Source organism: Crinia signifera, chromosome 2 (genome assembly GCF_055691185.1).
Source record: "Crinia signifera chromosome 2, ASM5569118v1, whole genome shotgun sequence".
Classification (NCBI taxonomy): Eukaryota; Metazoa; Chordata; class Amphibia; order Anura; family Myobatrachidae; genus Crinia; species Crinia signifera.
Genome location: NC_139218.1, coordinates 317,808,850 through 317,828,772, shown reverse-complemented (window position 1 = coordinate 317,828,772; position 19,923 = coordinate 317,808,850). Strand labels below are relative to the sequence as shown.

The following is a 19,923-nucleotide window of genomic DNA, read 5'->3' as shown; positions in this document are numbered from 1 at the left end:
CGGCCAGCAAATTGGCGCTGGAAGATGCAGACCATGGCCTTTGACAAAACAGGACTGATACACATCTATTGTCACTGAGAGTATTGGTGACGAGATGTTAATTACTGAAAGTAGTTTAAAACATTTGGTTCTCAATGCTGAGTCAGATATTTGCCTATTTGCGCAGCTTAATAACCCCCAAATTGTCCCACACAAATATGCATATACTTGTGTGCCTCATTGTGACTGGAGGGGTTGGACAGAGGAGTGAAGGGGCAGCTTAACGTTGGCCCAGTACAGTAAACCAACAGCTGTAGCCTCACAAGGAGTCGCATACAGTATATGCTTGTTTGTTTGAGGATCATAGGCATATTTAATTTACTTTCTTGCTACTCTGAACGTTGTTCAAGATAAGGAATAGTAATTTTTTTATTACTTAAAGTGAATAAAAATATTTTTTTTTTATATGAGGGAAAATGTTAAGAAACTTTAATCCGTCTTATGAGCTGGATGTGCGTTCTATGTAGGGGTTAAATTGAGGTAGAAACGGGGTGGAATAAAGGGGAAGATGTATAAAGCAGTGATAAGGGAGGAGAAGTGAGCCAGAAGAGAAGTGGCTCATGGCAAACAACCAGCCGCTCTGTATTATTTTATATTATGCAAATTATGGATGTTACTTCAGTGCTGATTGGTTGCCATTGGCCACTTCTCCTCTGGCTCACTTCTGCTCCCTTATAACTGCTTCATACATCTACCCCTGAGTTCCACCACCTGTAATGATAGGGAGAACTAGTTTCATCTCCACCATTGACCTTAATACTAATTCCAAAAGAAAAGCTAGCCCCACCTTGGGATGGCCATCGACCATCGATGATTCAAAATCATCGATGGTTTATGGCCGGTGTCGAATACTTTTGCCATGAATGAGGGAGAACCAGATGGTTTCCCTCCATCAATGGTACAGCAAAATTATGTTTTGCTGTTTTGTTTTTTTCTCAAAATGCTGGGACACCCTGACACCCACGAAGCCCCGCCCCCTTGTTTTAAATGGAGCACAGACAATCAGTCAAACACAATGGATGACCATCGATATGTAAAAATATCAATGGTCATCCATTGCATAGTTTAGCACTATCGATGGCCAGTTGCACTATTGCCATCGATGGCAATGGCAAGGATGGCAATCCCTAGCCCCACCACCCAAATCAATAGATGATGCAGGCAGTTCTAGTGTCACTGATTAGCTACAGCCTTCTCCCCTTCCTCAGGTCCCGTTAGCTCCATGGTTCTTCTCCACCTGCGCTTGGTCACTCCTGCTACTCACACAAGCTGTGTCTGATGGTCGGCTTTGTGAATGGGCAAATATTCTCTGTGAATATAATCCTTGACAGGGCTGGAGGGTATATGTGATGGTAACCACTGGCTCATGGTCTTCAGTTCATAGCAATTGTAGCTGAGCTGTAGTGAATGTCCATCCAACGTGGAGGGAGAAAGCAAGTGTAGCAGAGTCCTCACTAGTTTGTGGCGAAATTCCTGGTAGCGTGTCCTGTGCAGTGGGTCACGGCTGGAACAGGTCTAATTTGAGCAAAAAATGTATCAAAATAACAAGTGCTCCAAAAGAGGCAGAAAAATACCAATATGAAGGTCACTACTGAACCTGGTATCACAATTATTATAAAATATATGGGTAAATATGCACCAAACCAACGTCTCATAGATTTTTTTCAAGCTATATCCAAGGTGGGTCAGATCTAGTAGTAGTAGTAGTACGTTTATTTATAAGACGCCACAAGGTGTCCGCAGCACCGTACATAGCAAACAAAAAACAAGTTACAAGGTAACGTACAGGGTGTGTTGAAAAATACATTATGAATAGGGGTATAGCTGGTAGAACTAAAATCAACATCAGTTCAAGAGTAGGTGTCAAAATCGTCGAGGAGACTGAAGATGAAGTAGAGGAAGGGAAGAACAGGACAGGAGCACAGGTGAGGTAAAGAGGTAGGGTGAGTACGTGAGGAAGGAGGGCCCTACTCATAAGAGTTAGCATACTAAAAGGAGGTGGGTGGACAAACGAAAAACAATAGGATAAGTAGGAACGGATGGGAATGGAGGCAGGCTAGGAGGATCAAAAGAGGTTAGGAGGAGGGATAGGCTAGTCGAAAAAAGTGGGTTTTGAGGGAGCGCTTGAAGGAGGTAAGGGAATCAGATCTCCATAGATATCAATCCCCCAATGAGTCCATATATTGAAACAGGACAAAGCCATATAAAACAAACACATATGCAAAGGTAAGTGATGTTATACATGTAAATAAATGTGATGACAGTGGATGCTCACACTGTTTCTCACTTATGAATGATGATTAGCAATCACATAGCAGTTTCTTTCATATCAGCATATTTAAAGATATAGAAAATCCTCATAGAGGATTTTATTGGTACATTAAAATCAATTAATTGGATGTACCCATACCGTAGCAACACATGCTTGATGGTCAGACTGCACATCAGGTGATGTAACCCAGGTATCCTTGCTGTGCACAGCCAATGTGGTCACCAATATGGGAGAACCCTTTTATAAAAACAAGAATCACTCCTCCCAGTGGTCTGGATCCTGGCATTCACAATGCCAATGCCAGCATCTCAATTACCATTAGGAGACTGGTGTTGGAATCCCAACATCAAGGAGGATGTCAGCACTGGAATCAGACTGCCTGGATGACGAACAAGTATGTTGGGTTGGGTTGGGGTTAAGCCCCCCATCCACTACGTAGACATATCTGAAGCTACAAATCTCTTCAGATTTCCCTTGAACTCTCCCAAATACTGTATCTGATCTGACCCTGGGCTTATTTTTAACTATTAACGTCAGAAACATCTGATCAATGCTATGTTAAACCCCTGACAGCTTCAGATCAGACGGATCTTTGGGGCAGCACGTAAGATTTGTTGGTCAGATGGATCTGAGACTCAGCCGCACATCTGATCTGAGGAAGCTCAGATTTGGTCTTTTTTCATCAGATCGGTCTGTAAGATGCATCTGAATCTGACTATAAAACAGGACAAACCTGACTAGTGGATGGGGGCCTTTGGGAAGGAAGGGTTAAGTTTAGGCACTAGGGGGGAATTAAGGTGGTCATACACAAGTGCGATTTGGCCCGATTTCCCCCGATTCTGAGGCCAATAAATCAGGTGAAATCGGGGTAATCGCATGTGTTTTAGATCTGCTCTGATCGGATGGGCACGGTACTTCACATCGGATCGGAGCAGATCTAAACACATGCGATTTGCCCTATTTCACCTGATTTCTTGGCCTCAGAATCGAGTGAAATCGGGCCAAATCGCCTCTAGATTACAAGTATTGATATCGATCAAATGAAAAAGAGGGTGTTTTATTAACACAACCTTTAGGTCCATTGCACATATTGGCTTTATTAGAAACTTATACATTTCAGATATTACAGTAGCTCATAGTAAATTCCCCTATAGTGGTCTAGTATATTATGCCCTGCATTCACCTGTCTGACATGTACTAAGCTACAATATAACAGGAAGGTGCATGTGTGGTTTATATATAATCTTTTAACAGACTTGTTCAATTACATTCTGACTGTGTAATGTCATTCAACAACAATTATCTTTTCCTACATTAATACTTGTGTCACTGTAGAACCTAACAAAATAAACGATTGCGGATTCATATTGTGTGTTACTGTATGTGTACTATACTGTGTTATTATATGTTAATATGTACTTGTCATGCTGTACCCATTGACAGTACTCTCAGTGGGATTTACAGATGTTTGAGGTTCCTGCACATAATGGCAAAGCAAGTCCCAGCCTGGGTAAATAGCGGACACAGCACATTGGTAACAGAGTACAAACCAGAATGACGTTTGTGCAGCAGCTGCCAAAAAAGTAAAAGTATAAAAAAAAAAAAGTAAGAATCTAAAGGGAAAAAGCCACTAGAGAAAACCTCAGAGATGCTGAGCTCCCAGAGTAGCCTCTGGGTTATAGCAGCCTCTAATACCAGTGTGATAGGATATTCCAGGAAGGGGAGAGGCGAGAAAAGACTGTGTGGGATCTGGACAAATAATAAGACCTGCACACTGCACACACTGGACAGAACCTGGAGTCTGTCAGTAATCATGCACATAGGAGGCACCTCAGCACCCATCCTGCGAGCCACATCCCATGGCCAGTGTCTCAGAGTGACTGCAGTGTTACAGCTCAGCAGTCCCCACAGGAGCATACACTACTAGCAAGTTCTGTTGGGTTACTGGAAGGACACAAAAAGTTTCCTCTGTCTCTGATTTTTTTTTTTTTTTTTGCAACATAGTAGAAGTAAAATGTGAAGATGTGGGGGTGGGAGGATTGCCCCCTCTGCGTTGGATTTAGTGGCTGTCATGCAGAGAAGGATTGGGGAGGAATTGTACAATGACTGATCTGGTCTCTATGGCCATTAAGGGTATTAATCTCTCTCTCCACCTTCTTTCTCTTTGGCCTTCTCTGATGGAAAGACAGCTCATGACCGTTGTGTCACCTGCTCAGTAGGGGTAGGACATGTCCCCGGGTCCTTATTGTTAGCATAGGCTGAGCGCTGGCTGCGATCTGGTCTGATCCCGTTGCATCTTCATATGTATCGCTGGGCCCCAGGGAACTGTATCCAGGACTCGGACAGCTGCAAGTCACACAGACAGCTCCAACCTGCCTGCCACATCTCCGAGTCATCCTGACCTTGTTCTGCCAGCACTTCCAGACCATTCACAGCAATTCCCAGGTGGACCTGGTGTCAGCCGGGCTCTCCAGTGACCACCCTGCAGAGCCACCTGCAGAGCCCTACACCTGCAGAGCCACCTGCAGAGCCCTACTCCTGCAGAGCCACCTGCCGAGCCCTACACCTGCAGAGCCACCTGCCGAGCCCTACTCCTGCACAGCCACCCGCAGAGCCAGCTGCAAAACCCTACACCTGCAGAGCCACCTGCAAAACCCTACACCTGCGGAGCCACCTGCCGAGCCCTACTTCTGCATATCCACCTGCCGAGCCCTACACCTGCACAACCACCTGCAAAACCCTAGACCTGCGGAGCCACCTGCCGAGCCCTACACCTGCAGAGCCACCTGTAAAGTCCTACACCTGCAGAACCACCTGCCGAGCCCTACACCTGCAGAGCCACCTGTAAAGTCCTACACCTGCAGAACCACCTGCCGAGCCCTACACCTGCAGAGCCACCTGTAAAGTCCTACACCTGCAGAACCACCTGCCGATCCCTACACCTGCAGAGCCACCTGCCGAGCCCTACACCTGCAGAACCACCTGCCGATCCCTACACCTGCAGAGCCACCTGCCGAGCCCTACACCTGCAGAACCACCTGCCGATCCCTACACCTGTAAAACCACCTGCCGATCCCTACACCTGCACAGCCACCTGCCGATCCCTACACCTGCAGATATGAGGATCCTCACTTTCCTGCTCGGACTGAAGACATTGTGGGTTTTGGCTTTCTCCTCGCTGTCCAATACGATGGCTGTGAATAACAGCGGTAAATGGTGGTGAGTGATACCCGCTCTGATGTACAGTATTCATGCGATGTATTCATAGTCGTGGCGTAGTTTGCGTTTTCCTCTGTTCATCATTTGCGTGCGCTCGGCTGACAGTGCGCACCATAGGGCACTGTACTAAATGCATTGCTATTAATACATAGAATGATCATTTATGTTGTAAACAATTTAGTAGGGGAATATATATATATATATATATATATATATATATATATATAACAGATGCATATTACTGTATATATTTATTAAAAGGTTGTATATTCAGAAATAATTGATGCACTTTGGCAACAATACCATAACTGTCTAGTCAGCGTAGAGGCATACGTACAGTAGATAGAGGCATATCATATAACTACATTACACAAGCACCTAATACAACTGTGCATCTAACTGTATCCTAATCTGCCGTTCTGTATAAAACCAATATAATGAAAAGCAACAAGTATGCAATATAATATTACATTTCTACAACAATGCATACAGTATGCTCTGTATCATGTCTGTGCATTTCATTTTCTGTAATATTGTACCCAACATGGCTTCAGGATAACAGTGTACATAACTTATATTCCATATATAAAGGTGTATTATTCTGTATCCAGTTTACCAGTGCACAGACATTGCATCCAGTCTAGCAATGCACCTGTACCTAGTAAATCAGTTCACATACATTACTTACACTATACTATACCAATAAATGTACTGTATGTAGCCATATTTACTACAGCAGTGCGTTTAATGTACATTCAATATTACAGTGCCCTTAACCCTCATCCAACATAACAATGGGAACTTATATCCATTGTGATAGTGCACTGCACCCAGGGGCGGATTGGGAATTAAAACCAGCCCGGGAAAAATCTTGAAGCAGCCCTAAGGGGGGGGGTGGCGTGTTGTTGCGCGCCGGAGGCGCGCCCGATTTTTTTAGGGGGCGTGGCCTATCAATATGGGGGTGTGGCCTATTCCAACAAGGCCACGCCCAATTTTTGCCGCTGTGAGGGCATGGCTAGTGGCTCTCTGAGCTGCTGGCTATGTCCCCAGCCCCTCAGGCTGCAGAATAGGCGCATGCGTACAGCGTTTATTCTACAGCCTGTGGGGCTGGGGAGATAGAGATGGGGGGGGGGGGGGTGACAGGGGGTCTCCCAACACAGTAGAGTGGCAGGGTGGAAGAGGATGCAGGGAGGGAGGGGAGGATGGAGGGTGCCGTAGAATGCTGGGAGGGGAGATGCAGAGTGGCTGAGAACGAAGGGAGTGAGGACTTACACAGGGTGGCACAGGACACAGAATGTGAGGGGGCACGGTGGCACAGGATGCAGGGTAGGAGGGGGAATGCAGAGTGGCAGGGGATGCAGGGAGGGGAGTCCCAAAGTGGTGGAGGAGACAGTGATGCCCATTATACATATGCCACACACCGTGATGCCCATTATACATATGCCACACATCCTGATGCCATTATACATATGCCGCACACTGTGATGCCGATTATACATATGCCGCACACCCTGATGCCCATTATAGATATGCCGCACACCCTGATGCCATTATACATATGCCGCACACCCTGATGCCATTATACATATGCCGCACACCGTGATGCCCATTATACATATGCCGCACACCCTGATGCCATTATACATATGCCGCACACCGTGATGCCCATTATACTTGTGCCGCACACCGTGATGCCCATTATACTTGTGCCGCACACCGTGATGCCCATTATACATATGCCACACACACGTGATGCCCATTATACATATGCCTCACACCGTGATGCCCATTATACATATGCCACACACCGTGATGCCCATTATACATATGCCACACACCGTTATGCCCATTATATATATGGCACACACCGTGATGCCCATTATACATATGCCGCACACAGTGATGCCCATAATACACATGGCACACACCATGATTCCCATTATACATATGCCACACACCGTGATGCCCATTATACATATGGCACACACCGTGATGCCAATTATACATATGCCACACACAGAGATGCCCATTATACATATGTCACACACCGTGATGCCCAATATACATATGTCACACACCGTGATGCCCAATATACATATGTCACACACCGTGATGCCCAATATATATATGCCACACACCGTGATGCTCATTATACATATGCCAAACACTGTGATGCTCATTATACATATGCCTCACACAGTGATGCCCATTATACATATGTCACACACCGTGATGCCCATAATACATATGGCACACACCATGATTCCCATTATACATATGCCACACACCGTGATGCCCATTATATATATGGCACACACCGTGATGCCCATTATACATATGCCACACACCGTGATGCCCATAATACACATGGCACACACCATGATTCCCATTATACATATGCCACACACCGTGATGCCCATTATACATATGGCACACACCGTGATGCCCATTATACATATGCCACACACCGTGATGCCCATCAAATCATGCCCATCCCCAGCACACATTATATACCTGGGAGGCTAGCTGTAGAGCTGTTCCAGGCTCTGCCCATGCTTGGCTGGCTCTTCCTATGGCTGTGGCTGCCAGGCTGCTGCTCTGCTGCTGCTATAGGGAGAAGGCTAGCAGAAGGGTGGGCGGCGCTTCAGAGTGCAGACTGCTGCTCTTTCTTTAATTCTCCTGCTTTGTCAGCGCCGCCCCCTTCCTGTTTTTGATCCCCAGCGCGCAATAAACTCATGCTGCGCTGCCTGCTGGGGATCAATTTAGCAGCCGTGCACACACACACATTCAAAGGGGCCGCGGGAGCTGCTGCGTGCGACCGCGCATGCGCACCAGCCCTCCCGCGGCCATTATCATTGCTGCCATTGACGAGGCCGGCCGCGGCCATCTTAACTGAGGGTAAAGTGCTGCGGCCGCGGCCGCTAACCACGGAGAAGGCGGTCGGGCGGTCCGCGGCCCAGCCAGGGGGAGCGAGCGGCCGCTGCCTGGCTGAAATAGGCCGGCCCACCGGGAAAAAGCCCGGTATCCCGGTGGGCCAATCCGCCCATGACTGCACCTGTATCTGTTATAATAGTGTATTTAAGATACATTTTGTATACCAATGTCCCTAGCCTCTATCATACAGTATATGACACCACACCTAATATATCATACAGTATAAATGTGTACATTACACAATGTCATTCAATAACAGTGTACTTCAAACTAAATCAAATATAACAGTGACTCTTATGTCATTCAATATATCATGTATTTGTTTTTGTTTTTTTCATCTTATATAGCTGGTGACCACACTAGCATCCAATAAAACCTGTATCCAATAAGGAGCCTTACATGTATCCTGTACAACACTGTATTCAAGTGATATATATATATATATATTCCATCACTGGTGTACCTAGCCTGCTTTAAATATATTTATCTTATCTGCATCCAACAAAACCTACAGTATGATACACAGGTGTGATTCATGATGTAAGACAGTACCTACGCTGCATTTGATGTAACATACTGTATTACAGTGTAACAGGGTATCTAAGCTGCATCTAATGTAACATATTACAGTGTAACAGGGTATCTAAGCTTCAGCTGATGTAACATATTACAGTGTAACAGGGTATCTAAGCTTCAGCTGATATAACATATTACAGTGTAACAGGGTATCTAAGCTTCAGCTGATGTAACATATTACAGTGTAACAGGGTATCTAAGATGCATCTAATGTAACATATTACAGTGTAACAGGGTATCTAAGCTGCATCTAATGTAACATATTACAGTGTAACAGGGTATCTAAGCTTCAGCTGATGTAACATATTACAGTGTAACAGGGTATCTAAGCTGCATCTAATGTAACATATTACAGTGTAACAGGGTATCTAAGCTGCATGTAATGTAGCATATTACAGTGTAACAGGGTATCTAAGCTTCAGCTTATGTAACATATTACAGTGTAACAAGGTATCTAAGCTGCATCTAATGTAACATATTAAAATGTAACAGGGTATCTAAGCTGCATCTAATGTAGCATATTACAATGTAACAAGGTATCTAAGCTACAATGTAACATTATAGACAATTGCAGCAGGGTGCAATTTACTGATAGTGATGATTTTTTCTGCATGAGATTTTTTAAAAACAAAACCAACCTGCTTTTCCTTGTACAATAATAACTGGTTTAACTCCTACAGTGAAGCTTCCTGTATCTAGTATAATAGTAACCAAACACGCATGCCATATAAGTTCATTTTATTATTCTCCTTTGTTTTTAAAGCACTCACATGTTGTAAAGTACTGTACTGCATGGCAGCTATCTTGATAATATATGAACCAGCTCAAATAATCTACACTGTAATATGTGTGGGGAATATTTCATACATGGAGTAGTGTGAGAACAATTGTAGATCTTGGTAGGGGGTGGAAGTGTGGGTGGCTTCTGTAATATTCATTGTCAGACACCAAAATGAGAGCAGCCATTGGTGACCGGCATTTCTGAGCTGTTACCAGTGGGATGGTGTGTTAATATGTACTAAGCTGGGTCATCTATGTAACTTTGGCCCAAAATATAATTCAAAGTCTAATCTAAAATCTTCTGCATGAGTTAAATGCCATCTACAACGTCTCTTTAATGCTAAACTATTTGCTATAGTTTAGTTACATAGCATATGGCCTGTGTGCTTTATAGCAGCGCTACTATAATATGCTAATGACCATACCTGCTTAGGTTAGGTTTTACCTATTTATTACAAACATGGGCACATATCATTAGATCTCTCCTCTATGGGGGAATTGAATTAGTCACGATAAGCCACTATTCAATTGACCGTGAGACATTACAAGAGATAACCACAAATTTCACTTTCCCAACTCTGAGCAGGTAATAATTTTGGCATTTGATTCAAAGCCCCTGGGACACCACACTGAATGATTAAATAAGCACATAGAAGTTTTCAGTTATTTTTAATTGGCCATTAACGACTTTTCATTTTTTAAATCAAAAATTGCAAAATGATAGAAATTGAGGTACAAGGTATGGGACAGTTAAGTTTGGGGGTTTATGAGCGGGACAAATGTTCTAAGACTTGCAAGTGTGAATGATATGTAGATTTGAAAGTGGTTTAAAATGACCCAAATATATACTTATTGTGCAACCAATTCAATTTGAGCATGTAGTTTGATGTATATAACAGCCATGTGACACACAAATACCCCCAAATCTTTCTATTATGACCACTAGTGGACTATTTTCCTATATTTCCCATATTACTTTGGCTTCTTTGTTTATTTTTTTTATTTATTTACTTACAGGAAGGAATTTTTTTAAAGGAAGATTTTCACAATTTCTTCTACTTTTTTTTCCTTTTTTAATAACATGATTATCACAAGAATCCCATATTCATGGGGATCATTTTTGGTGTTAATTTGTTGGCAATGTTCACAAAAAAGTCATATTCTATATACATTATCATAGCTTATTGAATTCCCCCCATTTGCCTTATTAAAAAGTTATATATTGTTATTACTTGACAATGAGGTTAAAAAGGCAGGAAAGTTTCTTGGACAGAAACACTAATACCTGCAGCTTTTTATAACACTTTTATTTAAATTTAGCAATGGTATTAGAAGTCATTTGAGTTATTTTAAATTATTATTTAAAATGATGTAACTGATGCTTTTGCATTTATTATATTATTATTTATATATATTACTAATATTATTATTATTATCGTAGCACAGAATTCTATAGTTAGATTGTATTCATATTTATAACTACAGTTAGCTTATTGTGAGCAATTTAATTTATTTGAACAAGCTAAATAGCCTTCCCTTTTGTGTATCATCATTTGATTTAGGTATAATCATGACCATAGTAACATAATACACTAACTAAACACATCCATATACAGATGCGGTCATCTATTAGAATGAACTTAGGTCTACAGTCATTAGGTCGACCCCACTAGGTCGACTGGCAGGAAGGTCGACCTGACTTAAGGTCGACATGGGCCAAGGTCGACATGACTTAAGGTCGACATGGGCCACGGTCGACATGACTTAAGCACATAGAATAAAGTACTGCATATAGCAAACACAGCAGAGGTCAAACAGATGTGAAACATTTAATAGCTTACTGGTGATTACAGAGCATGATAACTTTTGCTTTCTTGTACTACTGTATATACAGCCACATATTTGCATTAAGATTGCAGAAGTGTTCATAGAATTGTATATCGTACTGTAATTAATGAGTTGCCATATGCTATTCTAATCTATATGTTAGTATGTATGTCAGTAGATTAAATTGATGAATCATTGCATTGTTCCAGTGTCTTAATCTTCTTTGTGTATTTCAGGGGTATAGTAAATTCTGCCTCTATTGGCAATTTGCTCCCTGGATCAGATATGGAGCCAGTTCCTCTGTTGTTGGACCCCAGTCTTCAGCTTTTAAGTAGAAGACAGAGACGTCTAATCCGACAAAACCCTGGAATCTTCCAAAGCATCACCCGAGGGCTTCTCAGTGCCATCCGAGAGTGCAAGTGGCAGTTCCGGAGCCGCCGTTGGAACTGCCCCACAGGACCTGGAAATCATGTGTTTGGGAAAATCGTCAACAGAGGTAAGAACTGGGAGGGGGGGGGGATGTTGTACAATTCACAGTTAGAAGTTGGAAAGTGCCAGGAGACATGGCTAGTTGCTTTGCCACATAATGTCATTCTTGTGTTTCATGTGTTTTTTGGGCTCATTGTAATACTTGTTACCCTCTATTGTAGGCTGCAGAGAGACGGCCTTTGTGTTTGCCATCACTAGTGCTGGAGTAACTCATTCCGTGGCTCGCTCCTGTTCCGAGGGATCTATTGAGACCTGTTCATGCGATTACCGGCGTCGGGGCCCTGGGGGTCCAGATTGGCACTGGGGAGGTTGCAGTGACAACATCGATTTTGGAAGGTTCATTGGAAAAGAGTTTGTGGACTCCAGTGAAAGAGGAAGAGATCTAAAATATTTGGTGAACCTACACAATAACCAAGCAGGCAGGATGGTAAGTACAGGAAGTGCATTGTAATTACTTGTCTTCAAGCTAGATTTATCAGAAGTTATTTCAGTAATTAAGGAAAATGGACATTTAATCCAGATATTTAATACAGAAAAAAAAGAAGGGCCAGATTTAATTAAGCCTGGCTCAGATTTATTTAAGCCTGGCTAAGTGATTAAGTAAAAGGTGATAATGTGCCAGCCAATCAGTTCCTAACTGTCATTTTCCAAACCCAGCCTGTCATGTGGCAGTTGGGAGCTGATTGACTAGTGCGTTATCAACGGTCACTTTGGCCCTTATTCTGATCGGTGCGGCCGGATCCGAATATGCGGCCAGGACCGTGCGTGCGAAACCCCGCCTTCCGTACGGATCGCTCACTCCGTCCGAATGCGGTAAGGAGCTGGCCGAACGGACCGCACGTGTATTTTTCATGGAATACGCCTCCTCCATCTCAGGGAACCTCCCCCATCATTCGATGGTCGCAGTTCATCGACTGCAGGACCGAATGGTCCACCAGCTCCCGCAACCTCAGACCACACGGACATTTTTCCGTGCAAAAGCAGGGATCTGGGCGGGCAGCTGACATCCGGCAATGTCATATGTCCGCCCCCTGCACGTGCGTCACGGCCGCATTACCATGCGTACGCCCAGCGTTTGCATGGGAACGCCCATGAAACGCGGGGCGTATGCATATGGTAATGAGCCCAAATAGCCCTTCACGCCCCTCTCCACCCCCTGTTCGGAGTGTTCACATTTCATGCGGGATTTGGCCGTACGCCCCGCTCGCACATGCGCAGACACAAAACATCGGCGGACCGAACGCACGCGGATATTACCGCACCAACCAGAATAAGGGCCCTTATCACTTCACCAGGCTTAATAAATATGCCACACAATACCTATACTCTGACTATATGTATCTTAGAAGCATTACAAGCAGAGATAACCTGTAGATAATGATAAACTAACTTTTATACTCATTGATTGTACGGTAAGAGTACTCCCACCTAAAGTGAAGCAGGTTCTCTTCTCTGGGTGGTCTATCCCGTCACTGAAGCAGGAGCCTGTTGTGCATGTCCTGGCCCCTGTAGCATGCAACATGCACTTTAGGTGTGATGTGTACAAATGCAAAACAAAGTGACTTTTTTTATCACACTTTACTTCTATAGAATGGATAAGGGGGGTGATTCTGGTTGATTTGCAAAAGCAAACTCCTTCTTTAATGGACAAAACCATGTGCACTGCACTGCAGGTGGGGCAGATATAACACGTGCAGAGTTAGATTTGTGTAAGTTATTTTGTTTCTGTGCAGGGTAAATACTGGCTGCTTTACACTGCAATTTAGATATCAGTTTGAACACTCCCCACCTAAATCTAACTCTCTCTGCACATGTTACATCAGCCCCACCTGCACTGCACATGGTTTTGTCCATTAAAGAAGGAGTTTGCTTTTGCAAACCAACCAGAAGCACCTCCAAGGTCTAAATGATAAGAATGCTTCAAACTGATTGTATCATACAGTGATTGCCCTGTTCTTTTCAATGCATGTAATATGTATTTGCTTAAAAATAGTTACTTAAGGGAAACTCCTTCACTAACAAAATTAAGAAATGAAAATAACAAATGTTCCATATTTTACATATATGTAAGGATTTTTGTTGCCTTGCAGACAGTGTTATCAGAGATGCGCCAGGAGTGCAAGTGTCATGGAATGTCTGGCTCCTGTTCTCTTCGTACCTGCTGGATGCGACTCCCTCCATTCCGAGCAGTTGGGGATACCTTGAAAGATCGTTTTGATGGTGCGTCCAGAGTCACATACAGTAACAATGGGAGTAATCGTGGTGGTTCACGAAGTGACCTTCCACACCTGGAGCCTGAAAACCCCACTCATGCAATGCCCTCTTCTAAAGATCTTGTATACTTTGAAAAGTCCCCAAACTTCTGCAGCCACAGTGAGAAGACTGGAACTCCGGGTACCACTGGGAGATTATGTAACAGCACCTCTTTAGGATTGGACGGCTGTGAACTCCTATGCTGTGGGCGGGGTTATAGAAGTCGATCTGAACAAATCACAGAACGCTGTCACTGCACCTTCCACTGGTGTTGTCACGTCACCTGTTTGAACTGCACTACCACGCAAGTGGTCCATGAGTGCTTGTGACCTTTGCCCTCATAGACTCTGCAATGAGCATTCTATAATGTTGCTTTCAACTGAAAGGCTAGGGGCAGCAACAGTGTGTCTACCAGTAACCGGCACTGGCACATGAAGGGTCTATAAGCCTTATATCCCACACAGGAGAAACTGGACCATAAAAACCGGGACACGGTCACTTGGTCGACAAACTGACGGTCGACATACATTAGGTCGACCACTAAAGTCCGACAGGGCTGAGGGCAACACATTAACTAGGTCAACATGGTTAAGGCCAACAGGGTCAGAAGGTTGACACAAGAATTAGGTCAACATTCAAAAAGTCGACATGATATGTTCACTTTTTTTGGGGACATGGTAAACTTAAACAGTGTCCTTTTCAACACCTCAAAATTTGGGCCAAAAAACTCTCATGTCGACCTTTTGACTGTCAACCTCCCCATTGTCAACCTATACCTGTTCACCGAAGCCCTGTCGATCTTTAGTGGTCGACCTTACAGTTGACCCTATGACCCATTCTCATAAAAACATCATAACAAAACTAAAATCTGCTTTAGCCTTGAGTTCTCCAAATTCAAACACTCATTCCAAGTCTGTATATATGCAGTATATATATATATATATATATATATAAGGTCCCATAAAGAACTGTATAGCACTCTAGTCACTGTACTTATACTGTATGAGAGAGTTTTCAGGTAGCACTGATAATCTTGCACTGATGACAGTTTGATTTGCATAATCTCATGTTAGTGATACATAAGGATTGTCACCAAACCGAGGTACCTCAAGTAAAATGATGGATACACGCTGAATACAATGCATATGTTATATGGTTCAGCGACGTGGAAACACGACCACTAATATACTGTAGGATAGGATCTTTCCCCGAAGGTAATGCAACGCCAGTCTAAGCCAGTGGTTCCCAAACTTTTTGAATCACGGCACCATAAAGTATAAGAATTTTTTTCACGGCACCCCTAGGTCAAATGTTACTAATTTCAGGAAAAGATATTTAAAAAAATTGTGATTTAAATGTTTTCCTTAGGTCCACTTATGTGGTGAGAAACAGGATTCACCCACATATTTTTAACTGGAAGCCACAAGCACTGATTTTGCCTATTGCATTGGCCATAAATAACTTGAATTGATTCTGGACCACCAACCTGAGGCACCCCTGCAAGTGCTCCGAGGCACCCCAGGGAGCCTAGGCGCACAGTTTGGGAACCACTGGTCTAAGCATTAGCTATAGCAGTTTGCAGCATGTGATGTGGAGGAGAGCTGCTAAGGACAATATGTGGAACGTCTGAGATTTAGGGCCACCCAAGGAACTTATCTCAGGAGAGTGGCATGGAGAGCGATGTAACCATGATAGGGAAAGAATGAACTACTGAATGCAACTGCTGATCCAGTAGGAGAGGGCTAGATTAAAACATGAATGAATATTTGTCAATGAGAAACATACTGACAGAATACCCCACTGGGAATAATATTAGGATCTGAATATGACAAAGGAGGTTTTATTTACTCTCTCAGCTGGACATGTGGTGGGAACAAAAATTAAGAGGATGTATTACCAATATCTGAATGTCATTCGCAAGCCTTGTGTAGCCTGCCATGCAGACCGCGGTATATAAACATCAGCAGGCACATCTGATGCTAGAAGTCATTAATACTTGTCACAGAACACCATCCGTTGCAAGGAGTTTCCCTACGTAACGCACACATAGCACAAAGGGTTAGGCAAATGCACTTGTTTAAGAGGGTAGACTTTTATTTTCCTCCTTAAATTTTCGCTTCATGTTCCTAAATGACCATGGCGTTATTTGTAGTGGGTACCGAGCACAATATTCTGAACTTGAAACAGAATAGACATTTCACTTTCACAATACTGATCTGAACCAGGTTCTAGAACTAGTTAAAGAAGATATTATCAATTGGGAAAATCAATAATATATTCCTTAGAGTAAAATAATATGTCTTGTTCTAATTTTTAATACCTCAATGGCAGATTTGAATTGTGACTTGGCCATTGCTGGAACCAGATCTTATAAGACCAGGCCCCAGCAGTTGCCTATCTGAATTTGCAGCATCATGTGTGGATGAAACGCTGCCTGTCGCTCGCATAGTGTCCCCGTCCCCCCCTCACTCGGCGAAGTCCCACACAAAGCTGCAAATGGATATTTTGCATAACCATCCATTCGCAGCCTTGGGTGTGGGGGCCAAATCATCCGATGGTCGCCGACCATCAAATGATTTGGAAGGTGCACGCCAGTCTTACACACTCTCTGGTGTCTTAGCTTTACATGCTCCCTGTATGGGAAGAGGGCGGGCAGCTGACATCCAGTGACGTCAGCTGCCCGCACCCGGCACCCGCGTCACGGCCTAATTTCCATGGGGACGCCCAGCGTTTGCAAGGCAACGCCCATGAAATGCTGGGCATTCCCATGGGTGCAGGCTGCCGCCCCACAACCCCCTGCTCGCATTGCATAGATGCGAACGGGATAGTGAGTGAACTAGCAGTTCGTCGTGCCCGTTCGCACCCAGCGTCTGCACATCACTCCCCTTGCGATCAAACCAAAATAAGGTCCACTGGGGCAGATGTATTAGGCCTGGAGAAGAGATAAACTGGAGATAAAGTGGAGATAACTTGGAAGAGTTAACGCACCAGCCAATCAGCTGTGTTTGAAATATGACAGTTGGGATCTGATTGGCTGGTGCGTTATCTCCTTCCACTTTATCTCCAGTTTATCTCTTCACCAGGCTTAATACATCTGCCCCAATGTGTGACCAACGTGAACCTAATGTATTATTTTTCTGTAATAATTCTATTATTTATAATTTTATAATGGACTCCTTTAAGCATTCTTAGCTGCACTTCAGTGACTGCACATCATAGATAAATGCTTTCTGTCATGCCCAGCTGGATACATTATGAATCACTTTGACCTGTAAAAGCAAATATGTCTTACACATGATGGAGGGAGCATACTTCAAGATTTATCTTTTCTGTATGTACTACAAACTACATTAAGCAAAGATACTGATTAACTTTAAGAAACGTGAACTGATACCACTGATTTCTGCCTTAGTTGTGGGTTTGCAACTTTCCAAATGTATATGTGCTGTACTAGATGACTCTATCACGGGTGGTGTAGTTAATATCCGGTGCTCAGGGTAGAGTTAGGCTGCAGAAGGGATAGGTTAGGGTTAGGAACTGGGTTAAAATACTTAACAAAATCCATTGGGATGCTGCTGTCGACACACTGATCATCGGGATCCTGTGTGCTGGGACATCTATACCAACCCATGACAGGTGTTAAGCAAGTATTTAAAAAAATCTAATGCAGCTGCTGTACAATAATTATTTTGGTAAGACCCTATGTTACGCCTTTTATAATACTCTCTGATAATGCTTCACCTTATGGTTATATGAATCTTTTCATGCCAATTATGTAATGTTCGTTACTTACATATAGTGTCAGAAATCGAAATTTTATATACACAGTATATTCAAATAATATTTTAATTTAAAATGAAAAGAATGAACCAAAAGTGTCAATTTTTGAAGACCCTTTTTTACTCAAGACAGCATTTTATTAAGGATATATGATGAAGATGTACATATCATGGTAGGGTGTCATGTCTGCAAATGTGCTGGTAACGGATGGCCTAGAACCATTCTATCTTTTCCGCCAAAGGAGAACTCATGTAATGTCTACAAATGAAAACACCACACTGGAAGTTGCTGAAATTGTGTTATATGTATATTATTAATTATGGTTCATTTGCTGGAGTTCCATATATGTCACTACTACTGTATTTATCTACTGTATTCCATGAGCCAGGCGTACCATCCTGGGATATATGTGCCCGCGCTTTTCCTTTAGGATGCCAGGTCACTAATACAGCTGCTGTCTGCAATGGTCCTATACAGATATTGTCCCTGTCCTTCTGTATTGCCAAATGTTTGCCTTATTGTGCTTTTTGTATACATCATCCAAATATGTTTGTGGGAGGTACATTTTGAAGTAGGCTTGTTTCATATTACCTGTAAATAGCCCTGCAGAAATCTGTGTTTTTGTAAATAAAAGTATTTATTTTGACTACTTTTACATCCAACTGTGGCTGCTTTCACCTTCATTTCTAGGACTGGAAGCGGTCGCCTGTGAAGTTGAGGCATTTATCTGTTGGGCTGCATGGTGTGTGTGTGTGTGTGTGTGTGTGTGTGTGTGTGTGTGTGCGGAGTCACCAGTGCTATTACAGAAACTACAGTAGCAATGACAGTCAGATTTATCATAATTCGACGACTTCATAACATCACTTTACATTGCATCTAAGCATGAGATTGTTATAGATTGTGCTTAGAGTTACGGTATAGGGGGTCAACTATGTCTAGGTCGACCACTAATGGTCGACGGTGACTAGGTTGATGCCTGAAAATGGTTGACATACCATAGGTCGACATTGCCAGAAGGTTGACACAAGCTTAAGGTTGACATGGACATGGCCGACACTCAAAAAGGTCAACACATGTCTTTCAAATTTTTTGTCGACCTTCTGTCAATGCCAACCTATGGTATGTCAACCATTTCCAGGTGTTGACCTGGTCACTGTCTTGGCCAGTGATAGTTGCAAACACATAATTTCTAGAGGGGGCTTCCACATTCCCACTCTGCAGAAAACTGGAGCAAGTTCGGGAGTCTGGGGGAAGCTGTAGAACCTAGTACCGACCCTGGACATTAATGTGAGTATTAATCTTTTAATACACTGGTTACTGTATTGAGTACAGTAGTAATATTTAATGCTGTATATGGTCTATAGTATACGCTGTATCAATAATATTCAATATATAAAAAAAGATACATGGAAAAGGTTAAACATACTATAATGAATACACAAAATAGAACCAGTACTGCACATTCTAAGCACACATTATCCCACCTCATGGCAAGGCTACTGTCTCTTCTTCCTGGCAGCTACTTTCTGGTCCAGTCCACTGATTGAGTTCTCAGGTCCGCACACACAGCAAACTTGTTAGCCTCTATTTCAAATTGTGCTGTGGGCAAGATCAGCACTCCGCCAGCCTGCACTAAATGTACACAGTGCGAATCCAGAGTGTCCCCCAACCCTTTCCTTCCACCCAGTGGCGGATTCAGGGGGGGGGGCACCCGGGCACGTGCCCCCCCTGTCATTTCATTTTGTAGCTGAGGA

General features: G+C 43.3%; 2 protein-coding genes across 3 annotated transcripts in view; one reads left to right on the top strand and one right to left on the bottom strand.

Annotated features, from left to right (window-relative positions):
• WNT10B (Wnt family member 10B) overlaps window positions 1-8,364 on the bottom strand; it is a 178,764-nt gene extending 170,400 nt beyond the window's left edge. For both annotated transcript variants that reach the window (XM_083169076.1, XM_083169077.1), the window contains exon 1: window positions 8,045-8,364. The gene's annotated coding sequence lies outside the window, so the exon portion shown is untranslated. The remainder of the gene's footprint in view (window positions 1-8,044) is intronic.
• Window positions 3,988-18,771, top strand: WNT1 (Wnt family member 1). Its single transcript, XM_083169079.1, has 4 exons — window positions 3,988-5,530; window positions 11,884-12,143; window positions 12,298-12,563; window positions 14,227-18,771. Exons 1-4 carry the CDS (start codon window positions 5,430-5,432, stop codon window positions 14,716-14,718), a joined length of 1,119 nt encoding a protein of 372 aa, XP_083025205.1. The 5' UTR covers window positions 3,988-5,429; the 3' UTR covers window positions 14,719-18,771.
• Window positions 18,772-19,923: the final 1,152 nt, after the last annotated feature.

Bases quoted from the DNA above. Each gene is read 5' to 3' on its own strand.
- WNT1 (XM_083169079.1), top strand. From the start codon at position 5,430: ATGAGGATCCTCACTTTCCTGCTCGGACTGAAGACATTGTGGGTTTTG. The intron at 5,531-11,883 runs GTGAGTGATACC...TGTGTATTTCAG, and splicing joins AATAACAGCGGTAAATGGTG to GGGTATAGTAAATTCTGCCT. The intron at 12,564-14,226 runs GTAAGTACAGGA...GTTGCCTTGCAG, and splicing joins ATAACCAAGCAGGCAGGATG to ACAGTGTTATCAGAGATGCG.